Source organism: Callithrix jacchus, chromosome 16 (genome assembly GCF_049354715.1).
Source record: "Callithrix jacchus isolate 240 chromosome 16, calJac240_pri, whole genome shotgun sequence".
NCBI lineage: Eukaryota > Metazoa > Chordata > Mammalia > Primates > Cebidae > Callithrix > Callithrix jacchus.
Window position 1 is genome coordinate 87,772,330 of NC_133517.1, and position 13,958 is coordinate 87,786,287.

Below are 13,958 nucleotides of genomic sequence, written 5' to 3' on the forward strand. Positions count from 1 at the left end.
TAAATGTAGCATTAATCCACAGTGTCAGCATTTGGACCAGTTTCCTGATCCTCAATTTCCACAGGGAAATATGTAGATGGCCAGTAAGCCTTCCTGCACTTTCCTTAGAAGAGACATTATTCTACTGGACTTTAAACCAATCTGCCTTTGCTTTGGGGAGAAACTATATCTTCCAAAGTTATTTGCTTTACAAACATCCTTGAAATAGTAGTCCATAATTAAGGACTATATTTAGTGCCTCTGCTTCAAAGATAGGCAGAAAAGGTGAGTATTTAGGATAATTGTCTCCCAGCAGCTTAAAGTTCAGATATCACAGTAAGTCTGACCTCCTAATATAGGTGTGGTTTTATTGAAGACACAATATGCTGTTTTAGCTAGGATATTTAATTATTGTCCCTCTAGATTCTTAAAAGGCAAAGTCTTTTTTTTTTTAAAAGACAGAATCTCACTCTGTCACCCAGGCTGGAATGCAGTGGCACGATCTTGGCTCACTGCAACCTCCACCTCCCAGGTTCAAGCAATTTTCCTACCTCAGCCTCCCAAGTAGCTGAGATTACAGGCGCCTGCGACTATGCCGGGCTAATTTTTGTATTTTTAGTAGAGACGGGGTTTCACCATATTGGTCAGGCTGGTCTTGAACTCCCAACTTCAGGTGATCCTCCCACCTCGGCCTCCCAAAATGTGGTGATTACAGGTGTGAGCCACCACCCCTGGCCAGGCAAAGCCATTTATAGCAGCTATCATAAATTTGAAAGAATTTTTATCAATGTATAGCTCTTCTTTCTTCTCCAACCTTTTCCTAGGGAGACCTGCCCCTTATACACTAGATGAGATGAAGTCTCTATGTTCCTGGCTGGGAGGGATTGATGGCTAGTTGATAATAAATGCAGTTTGTTTGTTATTCTTCTCATTTGCTATATATTCTCTTGGTTTGACAGTAATATAAATAATAAATCTGACACATGAATACAGTTACCTTATTTGTGACAAGGATGACACACTAGTACAGTGGGAAAAGGATGGTCTTTTCAACCAATGGTACTGGGTCTGTTAGAAATCAGTAAGGGAAAAGAACTTGACTCTTACATCACACCATATGCAAAAATCAATTACAGATGGGCTGTATATTTAAACATGAAATAATAAACTAATAAAGCTTTTAGAGGGAAACACAAAGTCATCTTTGTGGCCTTGGAATAGCAAAGATTACTTGAATAGGACATGTAAAAACACCAACTGCAAAAAAAAGTGATCAGTTGGCTCGAAATTAAGAACATCTGTTTTTCAAAAATATGAGAGTAAAACAGAAACCTACAGACAGGGGAACAAATTTGTAATACATGTGTTCAACAAATGATTCATTATCTGCAAGTTTTATTAGAACTCAGTCATAGACATTTATTTATATGCGATCTACAGCTACTTACAGACTTACAACAACAGAGTTGAATAATTTTAACAAAGACTGTATGGCCTTTAGCCTAGAATATTTACTGTCTGACCCTTTAACTTTGCTGATTCCTTTAGACAGTACTATACTGGCTTGATTGCTGTAGTATTACAGGGAGTTTGCTTTCAGGTGGTGTTAGTCTTCATTTTTGTTTTCCTAAATTGGTTTGGTTCTTGTAAAAACTTTACAGTCAGCTTTTTAATTTGCACAAAAATGGCTATGGGGCTTTTAATTGGAATTGTGTTGAATATGCAGGTCAACTTGAGGAGGATTGATACCTAATGATACTGGATCTTCTGATCCATAAACATTGTCTCTTCATTTATTTAGGTTTCCCTTAATGTTTCCTAGCAGCCTTTTGAAGTTTTCAGTGTTATATTTAATCCCAATATTTTGTATTTGGGGATTCTGTTATAATTAGTATATATTTTTAATTCCCAACTTATTTTGTGTATAAGGTAGCAACAGTGTTACTTCACTTTATATTGTAACTTTGATAAATTATCTTTTTCCAGTTACTTTTTTGTAGATACTCCCAAGATTTCAATGTACAGGGTAATATCTGTGAATAAAGACAGTTTAACTTCTTCTTTTGCAATCTGCATGCCTTTTATTTCTTACCTTATTGTACTCGCTAGGATATCAGATGCAATGCAGATGTCAGTGGTGAGAACAGGAATTCTTGTCCTGTTTCTCATCTTAGGAAGAAAGATTGAGTGGTTTAACATTAGATATGGCATTAGTTCTAGAGTTTTTATTTAAGTAGAAGTCACTTTTAGTCTTAGTTTGCTGAGTTTTTTTTTATTATCATGAAGGGGTGTTGAATTTTTAAGTGCCTAGTTATGGTGTCTCTTTAATCTCTTGTAATTTGGAATAGCAAGTTAATCAACATTTTTTACTTTATTTTGTACCTTTTTATAGATCTTTCAATTGAATTTTATATCCTCATCAGGTTCAAATGTTGCATTTTTTTTTTTTTTGCCAGTAATACTACATAAAAGATGTTTCCCTTGCAGTGTATCACATTAGGAGGAACTTGGTGTCATTTTTCCTACTCTTGTGGTGGGATCTTTGATTGTGTGGTGTCTATCAGGTTTCTGTACTCTAAAGTTATCATCTTTCATTTTGAATTAATAAGTACTTTGTGTGAAGACCAAAGTAATCTTTTTAAAGGATTTAGTAGATTATGTCATTTCTCTATTCCTGCTCTCCCTATAGTAGGTTCCTATGTGTCACATTTAGAATAATTTTCAGTGTCCTTACCATGGTCTACAAATAGCCTTCCAAGTTTCTACAGCTCATTGTATGTGATACATGTTTAACTGAGACTCCACACATGCACATACGCACATATGATGCAAAAGTTTCAGAAAACAGTACTATCCTTATTGTATGCAGTGTACTGTAATATTCTTCTATGGTCTTTTTAATGAAATAAAATAAAAAATTCTGTTCTTGATCTTCTAACTTGATTTTGCTACCAATGTGGAGACTCATATTTTGAAAGAACACTGCCATCCATTCCTGATTATCTTCTTACTTTCCATCATTTTTTCCTAGTTCACTTTTCTGGGTTGTGTTTTGCTTTGTTTTTTGAGACAGGGTGTCGCTCTGTCACCCAGGCATACTCATTGCAGCCTAGACCTCCCAGGCACAAGCAGTCTTCCCACTTCCAGCCTCCCAAATACCTAGGACCACAGGCACATCCCACCATGCCTAGCTAACTTTTATATTTTTTGTAGATATGGGGGTCTCACTGTGTTGCCCAGGCTGGTCTCAAGTGATCCTCTTACTTCAGCCTCCCAAGTTCTGGGATAACAGGTATGAGTCACAGCACCCAGCAACTAGTTCACTTTTCTTTAGCTGCACTGGCCATTATACTGTTCTTGAAACATGCTTTTCCCTTAGAATCTTTGCATTTGTTATTCTGTCTGCCTGAAATGTTCTACCTTTTCTGTTTCCTTACTTTATTCCTCTTGATTTACTTCTGCTCAAGTGTTGTCTTCTGTACCCTATTAAAACACAACCACATTGTCCATCTTCCCATATGCTTTCTCTTTTTTCCTTATAGAACTTTCTATTTTCTGATATATATTTGTATATTTCTTTTATCTGATACATTTATATGTATCCTCCACTAAAATAGTAAAATTTTGATGTTATGATACATCATAGTTAAGACCTAATTAATTTTTTAAAAATCAAAAAAGTATCATTTTAAAAAATATATTTCTAAATAGTAGTTATTGTGGCTTTTTAAAATAGAAATTTAAGTGCATTTCCACCAATTGTATTTTATCGCACTTAGCTAAGAGGTGACATCTTCCTATGCTTCAGTCTGTAGTCGAGGTAAAGATATATTTAAGTATATAAGTATTTAATGGGTGTTCAAACTGAAAAATGCAACCCAGGATTTTATAAGATTTCTTTTCCATGTTTTTTAGACATCAATTTTATACACGAAATGCACAAACAACTTACCTATACAACTTAACTGACAAAACAAGATTATAAGCATATTTATAGTATGCGAGTTACAACATCTGAAATAGTGCCTAGCCAGGGACACGATCTGGTAGTTGCTTAATAGTTACCATAAAATGGACTTAGGGAGAACATCAGTTTGGAAATACATCTGAATTTAAATTCTAGCTACCACTTGTTAGCTTCTTGACTTAAATCTCTGAGCCTCTCAAGTTTGAGTTTTCCTTTCTGTTAAATGAGATCATATTCTTAATTCTCTGGTAGCAAGATTAAATAAGGTGGTAAATACAGATCAGCTAAATACTTCATGCATAGTAAGAACACAATAAATAATTTAAACAATTTATTCTATGTACAGAATATGAATTTGGTATTAAAATTTCAATCTGGCATTCCAGTACATACTTTATTTCTGAGTAGATAAAACCTTTCTGTTAATACTATTTTTAAATTTAATTTGGTAGTAGAAGTGATTAAAAGTTGTTTAAATGTCTTCACTCTGACGTTTAATCTTCAGAAGTCTTTAATTGCTAAGTGTTTTACAAAGACAAGACAATTAATTGACTACTTGAAATGCATGTTTCAGATTTTCCCTAGAGAATATTTTACTCTAATTGTAGTCTTCATTCAAAGACTACAAAGGTAATCAAAGGTAAACATGATCTATTCTATAGTAAACATAAGAAGAGAAAAAATATGAGAGTATATTTTATTGTCCATAGGATTTATGGAGTTCAGAGTTGTTTTTCTTTTTTATGCAGTAAGATATTTAGTTGGTATTAACAAGGAATGAATTTTCCAAATGAGTAAATTGCCCAGATAAATTAATTTTTTCCATTTAAATTCTGAAAATAATTAAAGCTTCCTTTTCCCCCTTGAAATCTTACTAAAATGTGTTATTTGTGTAATATCTTACATAAAGTGTTCTGAAGAGAAAGTAACATTTTGTTGGTGGTTATATATCATCAGGATGAACACTAATTACCATACTGTGTATTTCTAGGTAATTACCATTAGAGGTATTTGAATTAAATGGGAGTCTTTGCCTACTTCATTTAAAAAAAAATGTGTTTGTTTCCACTGCTCATAAGCTATTGGCTGCTTTGTCTCACCTCTGGCAGTACAGGTACCCAAAGCAACCATCCTTTTCTTTCTTATTTGCTGTCCTATTTTGCTGTTGGCTATCAAGTTGTAAACTTGATGGAATTTTGTTCACAGTCAGAATAAATAGGTCTCTAGTGAAAAATGGGTTTTGCGGCACCTGTGCTTGACTCAAGAACCTTCTGAACCTCTTGTACTTTTTTCTTCCAGGTAATGGCCCATGCTGGATAAGGGATAAAGTTTTACTTCCCCTGTTTTATCCACTTAAAATTATGATACAATACATTTTTTGTTCTTCATGTCTTTTTCTCATATTGGTTATTTTCTGTATCTATTGGATTATACAATAAGTATATTCTAATTGGGCCTTTTTTTTAAAAATCACACTTCATTTTAATTCACTTAGCAAAACTACTTATTTTAGTCACTTTACTTTTTAATCATTTTTAAAAATTTATTTTTTATTATTTTTAAAAGAGATGGAGTCTCAACATGTTGGCCAGGCTGGTCTCAAACTCCTGACCTCAGGTGATTCACCGGCTTCGGCCTCCGGAAGTACTGGGACTACAGGATGGCCGTCTACTTTTCAATCTTAACTGTACTTTGCTTTTGTTTTGGAAGAAATCCTGTTATCTAAACTTTTGGAGAAAACCTTTGGTTATCTTAAGTGATGTATGTGAGCATATATGGTGCCTATAAGGAACAGTGGAAACAATCTCTTTAGATCTCATGAGTAGCCAAAGGTCATTCTGGGAACAAATGCATTAGCAATCAGGCCTAAAGGAAATGTGGAACATTGTTTAGAAAATGCGACAAGTTCTGATGACTTGCCTCTTGAGAATCAAGCTGTTCTCAGAGTCAGTACATTGTCATCACATTGCCATCTTCTGTATTTGATACTTCTACTTACTGATCACTCCCTTACGTTCTACATTTTATCATGGTTTCTGATTACTGTACTCTCTAGCGATGTCTTCTGCCTCTCTTGTTAGTTTGAATTGTTCTTTTTTTGGTATTTAAATTTCCTGAACAAAAGGACTTTATTGTTTTGGCTAACCACCATCCAGTATGGGAAGCACCTGTTCAAGAAAACACTTCAATATAACCATTTTATAGATCAGTGGATTAAAGATGGTTAACTTTGGATTAGATGCCAATGCCTGATTCTGTTAGCAGGAGCCAGGCAAGTGGGATCCTATAGTACATGGGTTGCTACTTGTATATTTGGAAGTTCTTGAGATATTGAATTGTCACCAGTCTGATGATTATAAGTTGAAATCCTAGGCTTTTTAGGCAAATTTATAAATAATGATCAAGGAAATTCCAGCTTTTGCCTAGAACGTAGAAGGTTGGAAAGATTGTTACTCCCATTGTAATAAGATAATGCTGGATTATCTGTGGAATCATAGCTTTTTAAAGACTCATCAGAAAGCTGAGCTTACAGGGTAGCCAACAGCTTGAAATCAAAGAAGTAAGTGCTGTCAAAGAGAGATAAGATAGGGACACTGGTTCACTTGACATTGGAGAGAAACGGGAGGACTGCCAGTGAGTAAGAAGGTAAGTGGGTAAGGAGGATTCAACTGACAGATTGTTAAATACGTAATGTGACCCGTAACTATCACCTGGGATTCACAGACATAAGAGAAGTTGCACATACTTACAGGATCTTCTTTATGGACCTTGACCAGGTTAGCACAAGCAAGACTGGGAGCAGGCCAGGACATTAGAGAAAGCTACCTTGGTGTTCAGAATTGGATTAAAGGGGAGTGTTCTCGGCTGTGGGAAAAGTATGATGTCTTGCCTGTATTGTTTTAAGTGACAGTAACCTAAGCTGCTGAGGGAAAAGCATCAAATCTTAGCTTGCTGAGGGTTCAGAAGAAGACCCATTGAAGCTAGAGGAAAAGATAAACTTCAAAACACCATCCGTATGCCTTGAGGAGGGACAGAAAATCATCCAGGTTATTAGAAGTCTCCTACCACTGGATGAGGGCAGTAACACTGAAAAAGCTCAAACCCTGAAACCGAGGTCACAGAGTACTGAGGCTGAACTAGACAGTAGAGAATTCTTTTCCTTGACTCGCCAACCCACATCCCTCTCACCATCAGACTAGGAAGCGCATCAAGCAGCAAGTAAATGCAGTCTCCCACTAGAGAGAGAATAAGACAGTAGACTCTGAGGTGAACATGCACAGTGAAGACCTAAAGCTTGGGATGGAACAATACCATTGAGGAAAGTGCTTGAGCAGAACCGAGTAACCTATGAATTATAGGGGAACTCAAAAGGAAAGTTAGAACATATTTTGTATTGAATGAAGATGAAACATGGCACATGTGGAACACAGCTAAAGCTTGGTGGGATATTTACAACATTACATGGTATACCAGAAAAAAAAAAGTGCCTCAATTTAATAATTTAAGCGTTCACATTAAGAAACTGGAAAAGAAGAGCAAACTAAGTCTAAAGCAAGCAGAAGGAAGGATACTGTAAGGATTAAAGTGGGAACCAGTTAAATTGAAAGCAGGAAATCAGAGAGAAAACTAATAAACCGAGTTAGTCTTCTGAAAAGATCAAGATTGGTAAGTCTCCAGCCAGACCAACTGAGGAAAAAGAAAACACAAAGTATCAGTGTCAAGAATAGCACTAGGATGTCAATAGAGATCCTAAAGACACTAAAATATAACCAATGAAATCTTATAAACAACTACATTTCCATATATTTGACAATTTATATGGAACAAATTTTTTGAAGTGCAAAATTACTAATGTTTGCTTAAGAAATAGATGGAGACCTGGCTAGGCGTGGTGGCTCACACCTGTAATTCCAGCACTTTGGGAGGCTGAGGCCGGTGGATCATGAGGTCAGGAGTTCAAGACCAGCCTGGCCAAGATGATAAAACCCGTCTCTACTAAAAAGTAGAAAAATTAGCTGGGCACGGTAGTGGGTATCAGTAATCCCAGCTACTCGGGAAGCTGAGACAGAGAATTGCTTGAACCCAGGAGGGCTTTTACCCAAGAGGCAGAGTGCAGTGAGCTGAGAATGCACTACTGCAACTCCAGCCTGGGTGACAGAATGAGACTCCATCTCAAAAAAAAAAAAAAGGAATAGATGAGACCTTATTACTTATTAGTATTAGTCATATCTGTTAAAAGATTTAATTTATTTTTAAAAACTTTCCAACAGAAAACTCTCCAGGCCCAGATGGCTTCACTGGTTTATTTTACCAAATGAAGAAACAATACCAATTCTTGACAAACTTCCAGAAAGTTAAAGAGAAAGGAGAACTTTCCAACTTAATGAGGCTAGCATTACCCTGATACCAAAGACATTAAAAGACGAGAAAACAGGAAGAAAAACACCCAATATCATTCATGAATACAGACAAAAATTCTTAAGATAATTAGTAAATGAAATCCATTAATAAGTAAAAATGAAAATTACATTATGGTCCAGTAGGGTTTATTCTGGGAACTCAAAGCTGATTTCATCATTCAAGTATTGTCACTCAATATAATTCATATCAACAGACTAAAGAAAAATATTTGATTATCCTAGTAGATGCAGAAAAAGAATATGAAAAAAAACATTCGTTTATGATAAAAATGCTTAGCAAACTAGGAATTGAGAGAAACTTTCTCACCCAAAATCCTAGAGTTAACATTGTACTTCATGGTAAAGGACTGAAGCCCCTGGCCAAGATGTCTGCTTGCATTTACTCCTGTTTAGCATCATGCTGGGAGTCCCAGGTAGGCAGAGAGGCAAGAAATAGTAGTGAAAGGCATAAACAGTTATCAAGAGATTCTAATACCACATGACCAAAATGAAGCCAAACACCTTTTAGGCGTTATCGTAAAATAATGCTTATGTTCAGTTCTTTTATCCTCTCTTTGCTTGGAATCTTTGAACCGAAATGAAAGCTTGTTTTCCTTTTGTGGCATCTGTCCAACCTAAGAAGTAGCAAACGTCTGGCAGTGGCATAATCTTTATATTTACCTGTGTAAAATACTCAATTTTGAAGTAAAAAAATAGGGAAGCTAGAATTTATTAAGTAAAATGAGTATCACGTAGTCTTTTACTACATATAGAAAGAAGGAAAGAATTCAACAATTCTTGCCAGGCACCAGTGGTTCACACCTGTAATCCTAGCACTTCGGCAGGCTGAGGCAGGAGGATTGCTTGAGTTGAGTTCAAGACTAGCCTGGGCAACAGTGAGACCTCTCGTCTCTACAGAAAAATTAAAAATTTAAAAATTACCCAGTAATGGCATTGTGTGCCTGGCTGGAACTGGAGGACTGCTAGAGCCAAGGAGGTCAAGGCCGTCATGAGCCATGATTGTGCCACTGGACACCAGCCTGGATGACAGAGTGAGACCCTATCTCAAAAAAAAGAAAAAATCAACAATTCTTTATATATCTCTGTGTATCCCCTTCGCTTTTGTTGTCATCTCACTTTCTGTGTTTGTTTGTGACCCTCTTCCCTCCCTAAGATCCCTTTTTAATACATTGAGCCTACCCACATATTCTGGGATAATCTGTCCATCTCAGGACCTTAAATGTAATCATATCTACAAAGTCCCTTTTGCCATATAAGGTAACATATTCATGGGTTCCAAGGGATTTAGATATGGACATTAGCCTGCCACAGGTGGTATGCAAAAATATTAATAATCTAATATAGTATGATAAGTAATTTGATAGGAATAACATAGATGATGCTCAAATTCTCAGAATTCAAGCAGTTCATACATCCATGAGAATAGGAGAATTTAGGGAGCAACTGATGGTTGAATTGAGTCTTGGAGGATAAGTGGGAATCTATCAGGTTAAAAAAAATACAAGAGTCCAAACAGAATGCCATGTCAAAGGTATGGAAAAGACAGACTATATAAAATTCCTAGTTTTATAATTAACAGCACTTGACACAATTGCCATAATGGAGATATTTGTAAGGTGAGTGGCTGCTGAAGTGAAGAAACACTAAAGTCAGAGTGAGGGGCTCTGAATAAGGCACGTGCCTTCATCTTCATCCTCTTATTTTCATGATTGACCTCCCTTGGTGGTCAGCTTTCACTTGGTGGTTCAAGGTCCTCTGTTCTTTTCTCACTGCTGTCCAAGTTTGGATGGACAAGAGATCGCTCAATTATATTAATCCTCAATACATTCTTTAGGCACTTGGCTCGTGAAAGTAGATGTGTTTCTGTGAAAATATTAGTTCAACTTGTATTTTATTTTAGCTATAGTTTATTTTTCTTGAAAGATCTTGATTTAAAAAAAAAAGTGAGAACATCAGACTTAGGGTACAGGGAAGAGAGCTGAAGCAGTGTTTGGTCCATCTAAACTTATAATAATAAAAGGCCAGTTAGGTACTGGTGACTTTGAAAATAAACCTCATCTAGCCACTAATCATCAGGAGTAAGGCGAGAAAAGAAACAATCTGTGGTCTCTGTGTGCTGGCCTACTCCCCTTCTTTTGTAGAGAGCAAGCACTGGCCCTACTCAAAAGCCCTATTTCCCTGGCATTGCTGGGAGCAGAAGGTGGATTGCTCTGACACTGGATTCTCCTGTGACCAGTAGCCTGTGTTGTCACAGCTTTACCAACAGGTCCTCTTGCTAAAGAGCCACTTCATAGCTTTCCCCATTGAATTCAGGTCAAGTTCACATTTTATATTTTCTACATTTGATGTGATTTTTGTTAGCATTTATTCTGTTTGGTATTTTCAACTCTGATAACATTTCTCATAAAGAAGACTATCCTTACAACGTGTCTCCAGTTAGAAAAAGTATTTCTATAGATGAAATCCAGTGAGTTTCAATTTGATGATTTTGTATTAGAATGAATTTTTTTAGGCATCAATACGTAATCACAATTATTGATGTGTTATAATAACAAATGTTGACATGTTGACATTGATACCAGAATAAGCAATAAGTTAAAGTAAATAATTTGTAAACATATCTGAGTGTGAATTACAGCATTGTGGTATATCTCTTTTAGCCTAGGACAGTTTACTCAAGCTCTCCAAGTCTGTTCTTTCATCCCTTAAGTGAAGATAATAACGGCCTTGTGTGTTGTTGAGAAGATTAATATTTGTAGCATGCCTGGCATGTAGAATGTGCTCATATATTCTGGTAGTATCATTGTTCTTGGTGATTATTACAAGTTAGCATTAGTAACTTCATGCTGTATTGTATGGTTTAAAAATAGTCTGCTTAAATTGGTGCTTTGTATCAGTGGTCCCCAACCGTTTTGGTACCAGGGACCAGTTTGTGGAAGACAGTTTTTCCACAGGCTTGTGGGGGATTGGTGGATGGTTTCAGAATAAAACCGTTCTGCTTTAGATCATCAGGTATTAGTTTGATTCTCATTAGGAGCATGCACCCTAGATCCTTTGCATGCACATTTCACAGTAGTGTTCACGCTCTTGTGAGAATCCAATTCTGCTGCTGATCTGACAGGAGGCAGAGCTCTGGCAGTAATGCCCCCTTGCCTGCTGCTCACCTCCTGCTGTGAGGCCCAGTTCCTAAAAGGTCACTGCCTGGTACTGGTTTGTGGCACAGTGGGGGCACCCTTGCTTTATATCATCTCTTTTAAACTAGTTACTAACAGTTATGAGGTAGTATATAGCATGGTGATTAAGAACATACACTCTGCGTCCAAATTTCAGCTCCATGACTTACTGCCAGGCTAACCATTGAAAAGTTACCTAAATGCCTTGTACATCACTTTCCTCAGCTTTAAAATGAACATGACAGTAGCACATTTCTCTCAGGGATATTATAAGGAGTCAATGAGATTAAGTATATAAAAAGTATATACTTTAGAAAAGAACAGTTTAGAAAAAAAACAGTTGCTGACAGTGCTGGCTGTCAGCTTCTGCCGTTGTTATTATTGTTGCTATTATTAATTTGTTGTTCAGTAAATATTTTCAAATCACTTTTTAGGTGAATCTTGGAAGCAACCAGTACCTTTTCTCTGTCGTAGTGGATCCTAAAGAAATGCCCTGCTTCTGTTTGCGCCATGATGTTGATGCCCTACTCTGGCAACCACACTCCAGCAAACAAGATGATATGTGGGAGCACATTGCAACTTTCAATGCTTTAGGTATAAACAAACTCTTTGACATTTTCCATGAAATCAAAAGTACAGTCATCTTTTTTTTAAAGTTCACTTCTTTTTTTCTTTTTAATTTGAGCTGTCCTGATTACATTTAGATTGATTCATGCTATGATTTGGTTGCTTGTACTAGTTGCTGAGTGTTAGCACTGTTGGAACATTTAGACTAATCTGTTTTTATGCTTGTACAGAAGATCAAAACAGAATAGAAATGAAAGTGGTTATCTAACCACTTGAATTATTCTACTAAGTCATTTGCTTTTTCTAATTCTGTAAGCCATATAATACTGGACTCTGAACAAGGAGCTTGATAATACCCTACATGGAACTTGTATTCAGCCTTCTTCAGAATAATCTTCAGAAACATCATAGAATCCCCCTAAGGTGTAATGCACATTAGGAGACATCTTTTGTCAAAATTAAGTACAAAAGGGAGCCATTATAATGAAAACACTTATGGAAAGTGGTGATAAGCAGAAATTAAACTTATTTGGTAGGATAAAAGGAAAAAAATGCCAGTTTTAAAATTAGGGCTTGAAAAGGTTTTAAACTGCTTAATTGTAGATGTATGCAATCACTGATTTTATGTCAAAATCCATTAGTATTGTATGACAGAAATTTTTTATGGAAATTAGCCACTGTTATTGCTTTCTTGAAAGATTATTTTAAACTGGCAGCAAGAAGTGAAATTATGTATTTCAATGGCTATATATGCACAACCCTAATTGTAGAAGAAATTTATTAATTATCCCTTATAGTTAATAATATAGGCTGGTAAACTGGTTCAGAGTCCAGTGTAGTCTGAAAAAAATGAATTTTTATAACCTGACAAAATTTGGTTGACTAACCATAAAATTTTTAGCCTCCCTACTATGATGCTATTTTTTAATTATCTATACTTTTTTTAGTCAGAGGAAAGCTCTATCATATCATCTTTAGATGCTCAGATCTTCTATTTATATGCCCAAGTCCCCTATTTTAGAGGAATTCTATGCTTAATTCTAAGTTAAATCAACATTACATTAGATATATATACTTGAAATGTTATGCACTTTATTAATTCTGCCAAGGTTAGCCTCGATAGCTACTTTAAACTATTTAAATAGGTATCTAAATCTTCACTTTTCTCCCTTCAAACCCTGCTTAATATTTTTAAAAGCAATATTGATCTGTCTGCTCAGTGGTTCCTTTGCTTATTCATTGTTTGATGAGATCTCAATTGTAATTAGTGTTACATTTTTATCTTACATGAATGTAAATATCTAACATTTGCAAACTCTGTCACTGTCTGAAAATCATAATTTATATTTTGGAACATAAATGTTCTCTTAATCCATAAAGATACTTTTTAAACATGTACATGAATTAAGACAAGATTAAGGATTTTTTCAGTTTAGAGACTTGAAATTATTTTTGAGGTTATAGTGGTCAACATTCTACTTCTGGGGGCTGAAAGTACACCAAAATCCATTTATAATGTTCGTATTGGTGTGTAAAAATATCACTAACATTATAGGGATAATAAGATATTGAATCATGAATACCAGTACATTCAGGGATACATTATTGACAGAAACCTGAAATAACTTTGTGATGGTATTCTATACACATTTTCCCATATTTAAGAGGAAAAAAAGGTTCTCTGATGCCATATCTGTAATTCATAAAGCTAAATATTAAATTGGCATTTAAAGATATTTTGGTATGTAGTTAGTGTTTTAGATTTTAGAATTTTAGTGTTCCAATTATTCATGGAAATTAAATGAAACTATATTATGCTTTTTTGAAGAGAGAAAGTCATATCTGTTTTGT

The 13,958-nt window shown here is 35.5% G+C and overlaps 1 protein-coding gene across 3 annotated transcripts in view; it reads left to right on the top strand.

Moving 5' to 3' along the window:
- The window catches only part of NUDCD1 (NudC domain containing 1), a 72,000-nt gene that overhangs the window by 57,218 nt on the left and 824 nt on the right, over window positions 1–13,958 (top strand). For 2 of the 3 annotated variants that reach the window (XM_008983346.5, XM_002759294.6), the window contains exon 9: window positions 11,975–12,134. In XM_008983346.5, the coding sequence (XP_008981594.3) occupies window positions 11,975–12,134 (160 nt within the window). Of the gene's footprint in view, window positions 1–3,192; window positions 3,272–11,974; window positions 12,135–13,958 lie in introns of all 3 variants that reach the window. The other variant, XR_013527810.1, reaches the window with a different exon arrangement.